We start from the raw sequence: 16,437 nt of genomic DNA, 5'->3' as shown, positions 1-16,437 counted from the left end.
TGGGCATAATGGAGTTGCATTGGTGTGACATGTCCTTAAACCCATTTTGGGCGGGAACCCCTTTTGGTGTTAGCATTGTGTTATGCTTTAGCTATTGAAAAATAGCAGATCTACAAGCTCATAGCTTGTAGATCTACAAGCTCATAGCTCAGAGCTTGTAGGTCTGCTATTTTTGAAAAATCAAAGAACGACTCACATAGAAACATAGCTTTTTCAGAAAACTGTCAGGATGTAGAAGACATTTTTAGAATCTGATCTCGGGTCTAAATGGGTTAAAACTGTCTTGTTGCAAAGAGTTGCATTGGTGTGGTTTTGGCCTTAGGCTCTGCTTCTGGGGGTTAGTGATCTCGCATTCCATGTCATGCTTGCTCACTAGGCACAGATAATGTGTAGTATCACGGGAGCCATACCGCCAAACTGAATGCAATATCATTGCAATACATGATTAATCCTGATGAAAGTGTCGGACTGAAAATCACTGCTCTTGATAATTAAACTGCATGTGTAACCACAACAGTATAAACAAACCAGCGGTTGTTTGTTGGACTAGAAACTGGTTACCAAGACAACGCAGCTTTAAAATATAAACACAGACCCCCTTTGGGTGTACATGTGATAATGCAGTGTCCACATATTGCATTGAGTGAACCACTGAGCTCAAGTTTCTGAGGGCTGAGCCAGGAAGGGACATGCATTTAGCTTCCAGATACAATCTGGGTGCACTCTTATTTCCAGAATTTAATTGTACAACATTATACAACTACTGCAAACATTTACTTGAAAAGTTAATAATAATATTGGGACAACTAAGGAAATGGCACCAAAATCTGTCCTTTTCAGAACCAATTCTGATACATAAAGTTGTATAAAGTTGTTTTGGTGTGGGGGTTTTTGTGGCTGTTGTTAATGGGATTAGCCATGTTTAAATCATTTGTATAGTTTTCAATCAATCAAACTTTATTTATATAGCACATTATATACTGTATCAAGTGCAGTTCAATGGCTTCACAGAAGAGGTTAATAGAAGACAGAGTAATGTAGTAAGAGAGTGGTGACACGCTTTGATCTCGCCGCAAAGCGGGTGCTTATGGGCGATAGTTCCAAACATTGCTCCTATGGCTGGAACTATTCCATTGAGATAGAATGAGCACTTCCGCATTCCATTGTTACAATGAGAGTCAACGGGAGTGTCATTACTCTCTTTTATACTACTCTGATAGAAGAGATTCAAAGACGGGAGGCTAAAAACGAAGAAAAACAGGCTCTGCCAGATTCCAGAAAAATTTTGCATAATTGTTCAAACGTTTCCATTATTCTCCGTAAAAAAAACAGCTGGATAAAATGAACAGAAATATCATATTTCCATCATTATTTCTAAGTAATTTTTTTTTACCGCTTTAAACTTTGCATCTCTATTTGGGGTATTGGGTTCAAAAGAAACATTTTCATAAGTGTTCTAAAACTAGCGTGAAAGAACATGGTGGAGCATGTCATGTGACTCTGAGGAAATTACTTGCGATGATTGTTTCTATGATTGACAATAACTGATCGTCGACTAAAATGTCACGACGGTGACACAGCCCTACTCATCTCAACATCTGGTCTGTCCCTACAGGTAGCCAATCAGACGATCCACACGGAGAGGCCTGACCTGTCCACATGTTTCCAGATGTCTGTACTGGCATGGCTGCCCTGCGTCTTTCTGTGGGCCGTCTGCCCCGTCTACCTCTTCTGCCTCCAGAGGAACAAGAGAGGCTACATCATGATGTCCGTGTTGAACCGATTCAAAACGGTGAGATGGGTTCATCCTAGCTCCTCTCTCTCTCTCTCTCTCTCTCTCTCTCTCTCTCTCTCTCTCTCTCTCTCTCTCTCCACATAATGAACTGAAAGAGTTGCTTTCTCGTCGCGGTCTTGTGATGTGCGACGGTTGCTCTGTGTTTACTAAATACACTGGAAAAATCCCACAGATGTTCATCAAAATGTTTAGATGAGTTATTTGGCTAATGATAACATTCCAAGCTCCTGCACGCCCATGCCAAAGATGATGCATGTTCTTCTATGAGTCACTCTCTGACCCACTCCATTCCTATCTTTACCCTCCTGTAGACCCGTACGGCTAATGTATACTTTGTTGCGTCACCTTTTCAATTGGCGTCGCTTGCTTTCAAAGGAAAAGCGCTAAATTATGTTATACCATTAAGTTGTCTTTTTGAAGGGGTTTTGATTGATTGGTTGAAGAATTTATTAACAGATTGGAGAATTATAGTACATTTCAAGCACAACTCAAACTGTTAACTGTGGACGCCACCATAAAGCATTACACTCGTTTACAATAGGGTCCTCCATTTTCAATTCATCATGACATTTAGAGACGTACAAATATACACTTCCATATTGTGCGATGTATTGTAAATGAGCGTGTACAGTACTGTATGTTAACCTTTTATTTTAAATCCTATATACCAGAGTCCACCAATGGTCTACCGATCTACAGACCTTGTACATCTGCTTTGTTTTGGCCAATGTTTGCCCCAAAATAACAATAATAATAATAAAACTTTATTTGTATAGCACCTTTCATGACATGAAATGCAGCTCAAAGTGCTTTACACAAAAAAAGAAAAGAAAGGCAGGGCATAAACAATACAGTGAGGACATGAATATTTTTTTTTTTTAAAAGACAAATAAATTAATTAAAAGCAAGGGTGTAGAAGTGGGTCTTGAGCTGAGCTTTAAAAATGTCTACAGAGGCTGCCTGTCGAAGGTACAGTGGGAGTTTGTTCCACGCCGTCGGCCTGTAGAAGCAAAAAGCTGCTTCCCCGTATTTTTTTGTTGCCATTTTTTTAGGCAAAGCGAGCAGGCCAGCAGTGGAAGACCTTAGGGGGCGGTTTGGGACATATTTCGGCAGGCAGTCATGTAGGTAGGAAGGTGCGAGACCATTGAGAGCTTTATAAACAAGTAAAATAATTTTAAAATCAATCCTAAAAACAACCGGAAGCCAGTGCAATGAAGCCAAGACTGGAGTAATATGTTCTCTCATCTTAGTTCTAGTTAAGACTCTGGCTGCTGCATTTTGGACAAGTTGTAATCTGTCAGTTGTTTTCTTAGGCAATCCAGAAAAAAGTGCATTGCAGTAATCAAGCCGAGAAAAAACAAAGGCGTGGATTAGCGTTTTTGCATCGTCCAGTGACAAATAGGCTCTGATTCGTGCAATATTTCTAAGATAAAAAAAAAGAAAAAAAAAAGGCTTCATGTCTTTCCTTTGCCTGTTGTTGGTCTGCTCAGGGGTTCGGCCTGGCCCTGTGGATCGTGTGTTGGACAGATCTCTTCTATACGTTCATGTGGTTAATCTCTGTTGTTGGTCTGCTCAGGGGTTCGGCTTGGCGCTGTGGATCGTGTGTTGGACTGATATCTTCTATACGTTCATGTGGTTAATCTCTGTTGTTGGTCTGCTCAGGGGTTCGGCTTGGCGCTGTGGATCGTGTGTTGGACTGATATCTTCTATACGTTCATGTGGTTAATCTCTGTTGTTGGTCTGCTCAGGGGTTCGGCCTGGCCCTGTGGATCGTGTGTTGGACTGATCTCTTCTATACGTTCATGTGGTTAATCTCTGTTGTTGGTCTGCTCAGGGGTTCGGCCTGGCCCTGTGGATCGTGTGTTGGACAGATCTCTTCTATACGTTCATGTGGTTAATCTCTGTTGTTGGTCTGCTCAGGGGTTCGGCCTGGCCCTGTGGATCGTGTGTTGGACAGATCTCTTCTATACGTTCATGTGGTTAATCTCTGTTGTTGGTCTGCTCAGGGGTTCGGCCTGGCCCTGTGGATCGTGTGTTGGACAGATCTCTTCTATACGTTCATGTGGTTAATCTCTGTTGTTGGTCTGCTCAGGGGTTCGGCCTGGCCCTGTGGATCGTGTGTTGGACAGATCTCTTCTATACGTTCATGTGGTTAATCTCTGTTGTTGGTCTGCTCAGGGGTTCGGCCTGGCCCTGTGGATCGTGTGTTGGACAGATATCTTCTATACGTTCATGTGGTTAATCTCTGTTGTTGGTCTGCTCAGGGGTTTGGCTTGGCGCTGTGGATCGTGTGTTGGACTGATCTCTTCTATATGTTCTGTTAATCTCTGTTGTTGGTCTGCTCAGGGGTTCGGCTTGGCGCTGTGGATCGTGTGTTGGACAGATCTCTTCTATACCTTCTACGAGTTGGACAACGGCTGCACTCAGCCGCCCATCTTCTTTGTCACTCCACTGGTGGTCGGCATGACAATGGTGAGAACGTTACACAAGTATTACACTTTTGCATTAAAAAGACGCTTTTACTAGGCACATTACGCACTTTGTGATGCACAAGGATATCACTTTATTATCACATTACCAAAAATGGACTAGAATAGACTTTCAAGTATTGACTAAGGTCCGGTCTAACATTCACTACTCTTAAATTGCAACTCATCTGGTTGCTAATGGATACTAATATTAATGTGTTGGTGTGTAAAACAGTTTCTTACTAATCATTTCTAATGTACATTTTGACTTTTCTTGTGACCGCCATGCTCTGACTTCTGGTACGTTAATATCCACTCAAAATCGCACACAGTGGCAAGAGTCAATTTAAATTATTATAATGTATTGTTATTGTATTATGTATTGTATTGTTGATAGGCGGACAGAAGTACACCGTATTAAAGCCTCAGGGAACGGACACAGTGCTGCCTATAACGTGTTGTGTCTTGCAAACATTACAACCGTAAAAACACTAATTTCACAGTCCTTGAAGTGAAAAGATTTGGTAACCCTTCATTGTATTGACCCGGTAAAGTTTGAGAAGGCTGTGGTCTCTCCGTTTTCAGCTGTACTGTGTAGCTAATCTAACTCAATCTTTCCCTCTGGCGCGCCCACTTCCTCCTCTTGGCCTCCTGTTTAATAACTCTCCACCCCCACGCCTCTCTCCTCCATCCTCTTGGCCTCCTGTTTAACAACTCCCCACCCCCACGCCTCTCCTCCATCAGCTGCTGGCCACCTTTCTGATCCAGTTCGAGAGGTTACGCGGGATCCAGTCCTCTGGGGTGCTCTTCATCTTCTGGTTCCTGTCGGTGTTGTGCGCCATCGTGCCGTTCCGCTCGAAGATCCTACACGCGTCCAGCGAGGTGAGAAATTACACTGCAGTCCTGACGTGGCGACCTCTGTCTACTCCTTCATCAAACCCTCACTTACTTACTCACCACTGTCTCTCCTCTCCTCTCCCCATCCCACACACCTCCCTGCCCCCTCTCCCATCCCACACACCTCCCTGCCCCCTCTCCCATCCCACACACCTCCCGGCCCCCTCTCCCATCCCACACACCTCCCTGCCCCCTCTCCCATCCCACACACCTCCCTGCCCCCTCTCCCATCCCACACACCTCCCTGCCCCCTCTCCCATCCCACACACCTCCCGGCCCCCTCTCCCATCCCACACACCTCCCTGCCCCCTCTCCCATCCCACACACCTCCCTGCCCCCTCTCCCATCCCACACACCTCCCTGCCCCCTCTCCCATCCCACACACCTCCCTGCCCCCTCTCCCATCCCACACACCTCTGGCTGTATTGGGAGCTTGCTGTAAGGTGGAGGTTTTCAAGGGGTCATGCGGGGACATGCTACAGACCGTAACACGCCGCAAAGCGCCACCGCAAAGCCCTCCAGAAGGACAGACTGACAGCCTAGATTGATGAGTGTAAATTAGGAGTGCAGAGATTAACACACAGGAAGTGGTTAGATAAGATACAACTTGCAGGCCTGGGCCATGGCTCAATGGTCCAGGCACCTTGGCTGGTAATCCAGTCTGGCAGTGTGCCGCGGGTTCGACTCCCGATCCCGACGGCCTTCACTGCATGTCTTCCCCCCCATCTCTCTCCCCATTTCCTGTCAGCCTACTGTCTGTCCCTCCATAAAAAATATAAAAATAAAGGTGAAAGCCAAAAAAAAAAAAGATACAACTTGCAAAATGCAAATTTAAAAATGCAGCATTGTGTTGTGTCACAAGGAACTAGCAGCAACATTACCATTTTTAAAGGCAAGGCAGAGTTAATTTGAGTTGTATTGTCAACAACAAAGAGCCCATGAGACCAAAGCGTAAAATGCATTCCACATGTGAACATAGCATGTACTTTTCTGGCAGCAAAGAGACAGAGAGACTGGCTGGCAGCCGTTAGGCAGGGTGGTCCCAGCCTCCAGGCCACTGCACTCCTTGAGCTCCTGTAATCGCGTCGATTCAACACATGCAAATACCCAAGTAGATGATGAGATGAGATGAGATATACTTTATTAATCCCTGAGGGGAAATTGAAGCGTTACAACAGCACAATGTGACACATAGAAAGCTAAAACTACTGGACAGACAGAAACACAAAACAGACACAAATGGACATAAACCACACAAGACCAGCACCACCAAGGACCATATGCCAATTGGGGGGGGGGGGGGGGGGGGGGGGGGAGTTCTTATGCATTTGCATTGTATAGTCTGATAGCAGTTGGCATAAAAGTAAGAGCCTTAGGAAAAAAAAATGTCATTACATAATGAACCGATGGAGATGTTGTGAGGTATGGTAAGTAATTGTACTGTATACTGTATCACAGCAGCACGCCACCAAACATACATCTGGCCTTACAGCACAGTGTGGTGTTTTGTGTTTCAGAGTGAGGTCCCAGACAAGCTGCGCTTCACCATGTTCTACCTCTACTTCATCCTGGTGGTGTTGGAGCTCATCCTCTGCTGCTTCAACGAGAAGCCGCCTCTCTTCTCCGATGCCGTCACAGACTCGGTGAGTCAGACCCACCATGTACACACACATTCTAATGATGTTTATGCCTTGGCCACAGCCGAAACGCACAGCCTAATGATGTTTATGCCTTGGCCACAGCCGAAACGCACAGCCGCGCTGATACAACGTAAAGTGTAACCAGCAGGCCTAGAATACCTCTTTGTCGAAATGAAATTAGCCGACGGGAACCGGCTGTTGTATAACCTTGTCTGGCCAATTTTCTCTACGTCTAATCTAGTGTATTTTCTCTTTGCAGAACCCCTGCCCCGAGTCCACAGCAGGCTTCCTCTCCACTATAACCTTCTGGTGGTTCACCAGGTAGGCCTCCTCCGCTCTGTGGAGGGACACTGACCGTCATACATAACGCATACATAACACTGGGCGGGAACCCCTTTTGGTGTTAGCATTATGTTATGCTTTAGCTATTGAAAAATAGCAGATCTACAAGCTCATAGCGCGCCACCGAGTGGCGCACTACGAGCTTGTAGGTCTGCTATTTTTGAAAAATCGAAGAACCACTGACATAGAAATATAGCTTTTTCAGAAAACTGTCAGGATGTAGAAGACATTTTTAGAATCTGATCTCAGGTCAAAATGGGTTACTCACCTGTCCTAAACCCTATATCCTTCATTGACCGGTGTCCCACTGGGCTCTCTACTAGGCCCCCTCCCATTCCTCTCCACGGCAAATCTCTTTGCTGAAAATAGCCTATCTACAAGCTCACAACGTGTCGCGTTGTGACGCACTGTGGGCTTGTAGATCTGCTGTTTTTGCCAAAGGTTTGCCCCAGGATAGGGACGCTAGCTTTCTTGTGGTTAAAGCCTACAATTTGTACTTTGTTCACTGGGGTCCCTCAGGGGTCAGTACTTGGCCCTGTCCTTTTTTCCCCCACACAAAATCTCTTTGTTGAAAATAGCCAATCGCTGATCTAAAATAGAATGTTCACCCCCCAGTACAGTATTATACTAGCGATGCTATTGTTCATGTGGTTAAGTCGTGGGCAAAATTCGATTTCTGTCAGCGACCATTGTCATTTCTCAAATAATGATTCATCTAAGACTTGAAGGACATTGCCTTTCTCTTTCAGTATGGCCATTAAAGGCTACAAGATGCCCCTGGAGGCTAAAGACCTGTGGTCCCTGAACCAACAAGACCAGTCCAAGGAGGTGGTGCCCAAGCTCCTCAAAGAGTGGGACAAGGAGCTCGCCAAAGAACACAGGTACGGTACAGTACCGCAGCCACGTGGCCACCTCATACCATGTCACAAGCTTGACTATAATAGCCTAATATCCACCAGCGTGTCCGTGGTTGGAGGATGGGAAGGAGAGAATGAACACACAGTAACCAATGGATGGGAAGATGGATTGTTGCTAAGTCACTCACAGTTTGTGGAAATATAGGATTGCAGTTAGTTGTTCAGATTTGCAGTCTCAAACTATTACAGTATATACTGTATATATGTCTATCTAGCGTCCACTTAGACACGTTTTTCTTAGATTCTCTAATCAGTCTAATGCCCACCGTGTGTACGACTGCTCCCTGTGTTCATACAGGGATCAGTCTAATGCCCACCGTGTACGACTCCTCCCTGTGTTCATACAGGGTAATGCCCACCGTGTACGACTGCTCCCTGTGTTCATACAGGGTACAAAGCCTATCTTTTGCCAACAATAGTACCACCTTTCACTCCTTTCTCACAATAGGGTAAAGGTGAGAGGAAGTGGGTGGGGCTGTGTGTGTGTGTGTGTGTGTGTGTGTGTGGGGGGGGTGTTCCCCTTTGTGCATGTCGCTGCATGCACAGATACAATTTCACTTCAGGTCTGTCCCACTCATTCTATTAATCCATTTTGGGTGGGAACGCGCCAGGGACGAAGGGAGGAAAACAGACGTGTTAAGGTGCCAGACTTGGATGGTTAGAGCGGCGTGATTACATACAAAGTCAATGCAAGACGAGAATTGCGCGAACGGGCGCGACCTGATGCGGCACAAACGGGACGAACTGAGGCGAATATATATTCAGGTCCAATTCCTCATGGGGGCCGAGATCCCTGGTCCAATTCCTCATGGGGGCCCTGGCCCCCCGGCCCGCACAGACTCTACGTCACTGGAACGCGCTATGAGCTTGTATCTGCTATTTTAGAAAAATCGTGAAAATGTGGTGCAAATCCTGACAGAAAACTGTCAGGATTTCGAAGACATCTTTTTAAATTCGACGTCGGGCCTAAATGGGTTAAGGCAGTTAAATGTTATTATGTCAAACCATTACCACTGCTGTAACATAGTGTTGTCTTCAGAGATCAGGAGAGCCATGGGGGAGAAGTGGACTGAGTGGGACGGTGTAAGAGTGTTGTGTACACAGAACTTATCTCCGCAAAGATTAAAAGCCCGGTATAAGAATGTATTTATACCGTTGCTGCACTGATGTGTTTTGTATACATTACATAGAGAACATTTTTGGCTTTGAATTTTATTTTATTTTTTTATTATTTTTTAGATTTTGAAGCCTCACACCCATCTCTCAGACTCCCACTCCCGTATGCTGTAGAACTTAAACCCATTTTGGGCGGGAACGCCTTTTGGTGTTAGCATTATGTTATGCTTTAGCTATTGAAAAATGCTATTTTTGAAAAATCGAAGGACTGACATAGAAACATAGCTTTTTCAGAAAACTGTCATTTTCAAACAGACATTTTTAGAATCTGATCTCAGGTCAAAATTGGTTAATATGTCTAGTCTTCTTCTAGCAGAACTGCATTGCACAACCAAAGAAAAGTACATTTTACTCTTCAGATTCAGATACCTTTATTTGCCATTGAGTATACACTCTTATGTATATATGTACACAAGGCGTGACAATAAAGAACCTTGAACATAACCCATTTTGGGCGGGAACCCCTTTTGGTGTTAGCATCATGTTATGCTTTAGCTATTAAAAAATAGCAGATCTACAAGCTCATAGCGCGCCACCGAGTGGCGCGCTACGAGCTTGTAGGTCTGCTATTTTTGAAAACATCGAACGACTGACATAGAAACATAGCTTTTTCAGAAAACTGTCAGGATGTAGAAGACATTTTTAGAATCTGATCTCAGGTCAGAATGGGTTAATCCAGAACTGCTGTATAATGTGCTTATTATTTAAGTACAAAGAAGCCTAGTTGTCTCTAAGAATTGGGGCCCCAGCTCTGTGTGATTATACAAAGGCAAACCTTTCTCAGTGAACGTCTCTTGTAGAAACACAGCTTGGGAACTATGAGTATAGCCTCCATTTTTTTCCCCCTTGGCATGCTCTTTTCTTTCTGTGATTATCCTGTGGTTTGCTCACCAAACGTTTGTATCGTCTTTCCCCGTTCAAACTACTACAAAGACTTGGAAAAAGGATATCGAAGCGTTGTGGAAACCTGTTTGGTGGAGTGCTGATGAATCCACATCTCGGTTGTTCGGTTTCACACATTTTCAGTAGTTTTTGCGGCTTTAACTTAGTATAATATCATGACATCTTGGGGTGACAAACCGCAGAGGATTGTGGAGATAATTGTATGGTGACCGTGACATGCTAGTGAGATGCATTTCTGCATAGCAGTGCGTGCGTGCGTGCGTGCGTGCGTGCGTGCGTGCGTGCGTGCGTGCGTGCGTGCCATTTATCAGCCAGTGCAATCAATGCAATGATTTTTGGAATACGGTGTAGTCGCTGCTTTAATAATACATGACGTGATCCAAAACGTTTGACGTATCACAAAGTAGCCGCGGAAAAGCTTGTGTGTCTTAACACATTTTGTGCCCAAAACGTCTGTGGACGTCCTGGGTATTACCGCACGTGCATAGCCCAAGACGTCTGTGGACGTCTTTGAAAAAAAAAATATATATATATATTTTTATTTATTTTTTATTTTTTTATTTTTTTATTAAAAAAAATCAGAAAAATCAAAACACTTTTTTTTTTTTTTTACACGTGGTGCCAAAGTTTGTGTTTTCGCCATTGAGAATGCATTTGGCGTTTAAATTAAATAACTCAGAAACTATAAAACATTTCAAAGTAAAAAGTTCCAGCATGTGTCTCCACAGTCAGCTGAATTATAAAAAATGTGAATGGATTTTCTAGGTGAAAGTGATTTTGGGCAGTTTTGCGTGGGCTCTCAATGTGTTAAAAGTGATCAAAATCGCTCAATAAAACAAATAAAACATAACTCGGGGAAACTCTGGTTCGGCAGGGAAAGACACTATCAATTAAGTCAGGGATTTGAACATTTTCAGAAAACCTTAGGTTAGGTTTTAGAAGCCGTTTTTTAGAATCGGCCTCTGGTCTAAATAGGTAAAAAATGAGATGACTGCTGATGCTCTTTCCTCTACCCAACCACACCTGCAGCCTCCCCGCACCTTCTAGCGAGCAGAATCCTGCTGCAGAGGCTCTGTACACCAAGCCCGGGTCAGCAGAGACCACCAATCACGTGGGAGGCGAGAGCAGCCCGGAGGAAGTGGAAGTGTTGCTGTCTAAAAAGAAAGGCCTTCCCAGACAGCCGTCCTTCGGGCGAGCGTTGATCAGGTCCTTCGGACCCTACTTCCTGATTGGCTCAGCCTACAAACTCCTGCAAGATCTCATCACCTTTGTACAGCCTCAGCTCCTCAGGTGAGTCATTTCACCCCCATTATTTCAACAGTTTTTAAGTGGTGCAACCACTTCCTTAAGTGACTATGTGTGTGGCTGGGTGGCTGGCTGGGTGGGTCTGATGCGTCTGAGCACGAAAACAGCATGGTTGTTTTTCACCACCTGTGCGCAACCTAACACACACACAAACACACGCACATATTAACTGTATATATGGTGATTTCGGGTGTGCCAGTACAGTACAGTACAGTACAGTACAGTACAGTACAGTACAGTACAGTACAGTACAGTACAGTACAGTACAGTACAGTACAGTACAGTACAGTACAGTACAGTACAGTAGAGGGACCCCCACACGGTAACTCTGTCATTTCTCAACCGTTTCCGACGTGGGGCGGCTCGCCGGAATCGGGCCGGCACCCTGGGTGCGTTACTGTGGTTCTGGAACTCCACCCACCCCCCCACCCCCCACACGGAGTTGCACCACTTACTTCACACGGGTGTGAGTTTTTATTTAGTATTTATTATTTTGACACTTGCTTTGGCAATGTAAACTTATGTTTTCTCATGCCAATGAAGCTCCTTCGAATTGAATTGAGTCAGGGACAACAACACAACAGCCACAGTGTAGAACAACATTAGTGCATGCACTGTCTGTGTGACGGAGTTTGCTTTGCATGTTTGTTTTTTTTGCATATTGATTTGCGTGATGACTGAGAAATGCAAATTTGTATTATACATGTAGCTGTACTTTTGATATGCGCCGCCTTTGTTTGGGATCATGCAAACTCAGTATAGTATGGAAATCTGTTTAATCTTCAAACCACAGTCACAGGTTTCAGGGGATTTTTTTTTTATTAAGGCCTGTTCTCTGAAACCCTTATCCCCAGCCCTGTTTAAATATTCTATGCGATAAGCCGCAATAATGTGGAACATGAAATTGCTGTGTAGATACTAGAGGCTGGTCTTGGTTATTCTAACAATCGTAGTCAAACTTGTCATATGAAAAACGGCTACACAGCTGAGCTCTCTGAGTCAACATGTTATTTGCATACCATTCATATACACGTATATTTATTTCATTTGGTTTATTATGGCATAATACAGCCGAATAACTACAGCAAAATAAATTGTCCCAGTAACTTACATCCCTGTCACACTATTAGCAATTCTTCAGCAAATCAGTTGCTTATAGTGTGTGTGTAGCGTTGGTGAGAGAGCCCACTTCAGCTGCTGTCTGTAGATCAGATGACTGTGTTTATTTGCATTAGGCAAATGGTGTGTAAATTAACCTAGTATAATATCATGACATCTTGGGGTGACAAACCGCAGAGGATTCTGCATAGCAAAGTGTGCGTGCATGCCATTTATCAGCCAGTGCAATCAATGCAATTATTTTTGACAGCTGACATCAGTGGAATACGGTGTAGTCGCTGCTTTAATAATACAACCTCCAATTCTCTGAGATGCTTCCTTGTCCATGAACCCTTTCCCAACGTCCTCAGGCTGCTGATCCGCTTCACAGAGCAGAAGGGCGTTCCTGAGTGGTCGGGCTATGCACTGGCCTTCCTCATGTTCTTCACCGCCCTCCTGCAGACACTCATCCTCCACCAGCACTTTCACTACTGCTTCGTCACTGGCATGAGGTTACGCACCGCTATCGTAGGAGCCATCTACAGGAAGGTACACTCGCTGACGCACACGCCCAGTTCACACCAATGATTCGCAGTGCTTGCAACGAGCTGCAACTTGCAACCCACTTGCAACAGAATCCCCAAACTGTGCCCACATGCAACAGGGGCCATTCAGGCCAGGGTGCTTTAAGGTTTCATTGACTCATGAATCAGTCGTGTGGACTAGGGTTTGCACGCACGCACGCACGCACGCACGCACGCACGCACGCACACTCGCTCTTAGGTCCATTACACACTCGATTATGAATTGATATTTACAGTAGGCTATAGATCCAAATACACGCACGCTCAATTGACATTTACTACTCAACTTTTCGCTGATTTAAAGATTTGCATGCTGTGCCTTTCACATGCACATGCTGCCACAGTTGTAAATGTGCGCACATGCCACATTAAGTTTAAATTTCACTAAGCTTGCCATTTTGAAGATAAAAACCGAGAGGGTTTTTTCTCTCTGCCTTTGCCCTCCAGTCGCTGGTCATAACCAATGTTCTCTGCCTTTGCCTCTCCAGTCGCTGGTCATAACCAATGTTCTCTGCCTTTGCCTCTCCAGTCGCTGGTCATAACCAATGTTCTCTGCCTTTGCCTCTCCAGTCGCTGGTCATAACCAATGTTCTCTGCCTTTGCCTCTCCAGTCGCTGGTCATAACCAATGTTCTCTGCCTTTGCCTCTCCAGTCGCTGGTCATAACCAATGCAGCCAAGCGTGCATCAACAGTGGGAGAGATTGTTAACCTGATGTCTGTGGATGCACAGAGGTTCATGGATCTCATGACCTTCCTGAACATGCTGTGGTCTGCTCCACTGCAGATCGTGCTGGCGCTGTACTTCCTCTGGCAGGTAAGGGCTCTCGTATACATGGGTAAGAGTGAGTGGAATGATATGTACAGTCATATCAGCCCTAGGGCTGATAACAGTGTTGTGAAGTGAAGTTGAAGTGCCACCACGTGTTGAACTGTCACTGTGAGCTACCTCACTCTGGAAGAGTAAAAAAAAAAGAAAGAAGATATTCAACATTTGAGTTTGGTATAATTCTCGCGTGAGGACGCGCTAGAGTTTATCAGAGCGGGAAGGAACCGAAACAGGGACTTTGAACAGTTCACAGAATGGCTGTGAATCCTGAGGCCAGCACCTTATATCGTATTCTCAGCCAAATCCCTCCTCAAACCGTTGAGAAATCCCAGTGGGGCTACCATTTAGTTCGCCAAGATATTTTGTCATAATCACAAAAATATAGCTATACTGTTAGGAAGGTATGTGATAAATGATTGATATCTCTGCATTCGTCAAATGCCAGGCGATAATTTCTTAATTTGAATGTCCGGCTGATAATGTACTCATTAGTACTCACATATACGCATACAAACAAAAATGCAATCAGCTTCTACCAAGGTCAATGCTAAGTGATGCTTTTCAACTCCTAACCCTTTTCCTCCTGTCATGAAACATTTAGAGGAGCTTTTATGTCCAACCATTAACTAGTGAGCTGTAATGCATTTCCTTGGAGAATTCACTATCTCTCAACTGCAGTTGTTACATTAATCAGTGAAAAAACATTAAACAGAGCACAGGATTGTTGCTGGTCCTTTTCCCCTGCACAGTGCACACATGCTGGTATCAAGCTCTGTTAATCAGTGAAAAAACAATAAACAGAGCACAGGATGGTGGTGATGTTGCTGGTCCTTTTCAATCCCTGCACAGTGCACACATAACCTGACTCCGCCAGATGGGGCAGCAGAGAGTACACTGGGTTCCCCCCTCCTGCTCCCATCTGGGAACTCTCAGGCAGACTTGATGCACGGCCACGCCTGAGAGTTCCCAGATGGGAGCAGGAGGGGGGAACCCAGTGTACTCTCTGCTGCCCCATCTGGCGGAGTCAGGTTAGTGCACACATGCTGGTATCAAGCTCTGTTAAAGTAACATTATTAGCCTTTTTACAACCATACCTCCATATTGGTCCTACTCCTCACTAATGCTCAATCATACTATAGTGCCATTTCTATCTAGTTTCTCTGTGTCTCAGTCAGAGGTAGTGGTTAACTAAAATGTACATGCCAATGACATCATCAGTGAGGAGTTCAAGCTAGATTTTTTTTCTTCCATTGATGCAACAAAAGCGCGTTGATGTTCCAGGAAAACAAAGGCAGTACTTACTTTCCATTAGCTTTTTGTTAGAATTAATAGTGAGGATTGAAATATGTACAATGGTGAGCATTAGTGAGTTTATTATGTATGTACACAGCTTGAGTTTGGAAAGTTACACGACTGGGCCACCAAGGTGATGACCAAGGTGATGGCAATAATACTAATCACCGTAGTCCCCTGCATTACATGAAAACTCCTGTCTGACGGGCGTAAGTTGGATAGTTTCTCCCTCTAATATTTCCAGTGCATACAGCCTACTGTAGGCCTGGGTGACTAGCTTTTGAAGACATTTTGAAGCTCTTGCTACTGAAATTATCGATGTATTTATATGGAGAAATCATCATTTACCATGCATCTCAATGGGTGAGAATGACAGCTTGCCACTATTGGACAAGGACGGGTTGGGTAGGGACTTAGCGACGGGCTACTTCAGTTGTCAAAACCCTGCTTTAAATTAAGCCTTTATTGACATTTTGTGTCTGGTGATATTTGCATCAATGTAAAGTGAATTGACAATGTCTATGTCTGTCTCTGCATTGTTGTGCTTTTTTCCCCTAGACCCTCGGGCCATCAGTGCTAGCAGGCCTGGCTGTGATGATCCTTCTGATCCCGTTAAACGCAGCCATAGCCGTGAAGACACGAGCCTATCAGGTACGTGCAGTCATAAGACACGAGCCTATCAGGTACGTGCAGTCATAAGACACGAGCCTATCGGGTACGTGCAGTCATAAGACACGAGCCTATCGGGTACGTGCAGTCATAAGACACGAGCCTATCGGGTACGTGCAGTCATAAGACACGAGCCTATCGGGTACGTGCAGTCATAAGACACGAGCCTATCGGGTACGTGCAGTCATAAGACACGAGCCTATCGGGTACGTGCAGTCATAAGACACGAGCCTATCGGGTACGTGCAGTCATAAGACACGAGCCTATCGGGTACGTGCAGTCATAAGACACGAGCCTATCGGGTACGTGCAGTCATAAGACACGAGCCTATCAGGTACGTGCAGTCATAAGACACGAGCCTATCGGGTACGTGCAGTCATAAGACACGAGCCTATCGGGTACGTGCAGTCATAAGACACGAGCCTATCGGGTACGTGCAGTCATAAGACACGAGCCTATCGGGTACGTGCAGTCATAAGACACAAGCCTATCAGGTACGTGCAGTCATAAGACACGAGCCTATC

The 16,437-nt window shown here is 44.8% G+C and overlaps 1 protein-coding gene across 5 annotated transcripts in view; it reads left to right on the top strand.

Annotated features, from left to right (window-relative positions):
* The window catches only part of abcc3 (ATP-binding cassette, sub-family C (CFTR/MRP), member 3), a 64,843-nt gene that overhangs the window by 14,373 nt on the left and 34,033 nt on the right, over positions 1-16,437 (top strand). For 3 of the 5 annotated variants that reach the window (XR_013788876.1, XM_079493300.1, XM_079493301.1), the window contains exons 2-11: positions 1,616-1,792; positions 4,142-4,267; positions 5,008-5,145; positions 6,678-6,803; positions 7,060-7,121; positions 7,892-8,023; positions 11,168-11,428; positions 12,913-13,090; positions 13,778-13,939; positions 15,803-15,895. Coding sequence is in view for 4 of the 5 variants with exons in the window: in XM_079493300.1 (XP_079349426.1) it covers positions 1,616-1,792; positions 4,142-4,267; positions 5,008-5,145; positions 6,678-6,803; positions 7,060-7,121; positions 7,892-8,023; positions 11,168-11,428; positions 12,913-13,090; positions 13,778-13,939; positions 15,803-15,895 (1,455 nt within the window). In the remaining variant the exon portion in view is untranslated. The remainder of the gene's footprint in view (positions 1-1,615; positions 1,793-4,141; positions 4,268-5,007; positions 5,146-6,677; positions 6,804-7,059; positions 7,122-7,891; positions 8,024-11,167; positions 11,429-12,912; positions 13,091-13,777; positions 13,940-15,802; positions 15,896-16,437) is intronic. The other 2 variants (XM_079493302.1, XM_079493303.1) reach the window with 1 other exon arrangement.

The sequence above is a fragment of the Electrona antarctica genome (genome assembly GCF_951216825.1).
Source record: "Electrona antarctica genome assembly, chromosome: 22".
Classification (NCBI taxonomy): domain Eukaryota; kingdom Metazoa; phylum Chordata; class Actinopteri; order Myctophiformes; family Myctophidae; genus Electrona; species Electrona antarctica.
The sequence above is the reverse complement of the archived record's forward strand: the minus strand, read 5'-3'. Positions and strand labels throughout refer to the sequence as shown.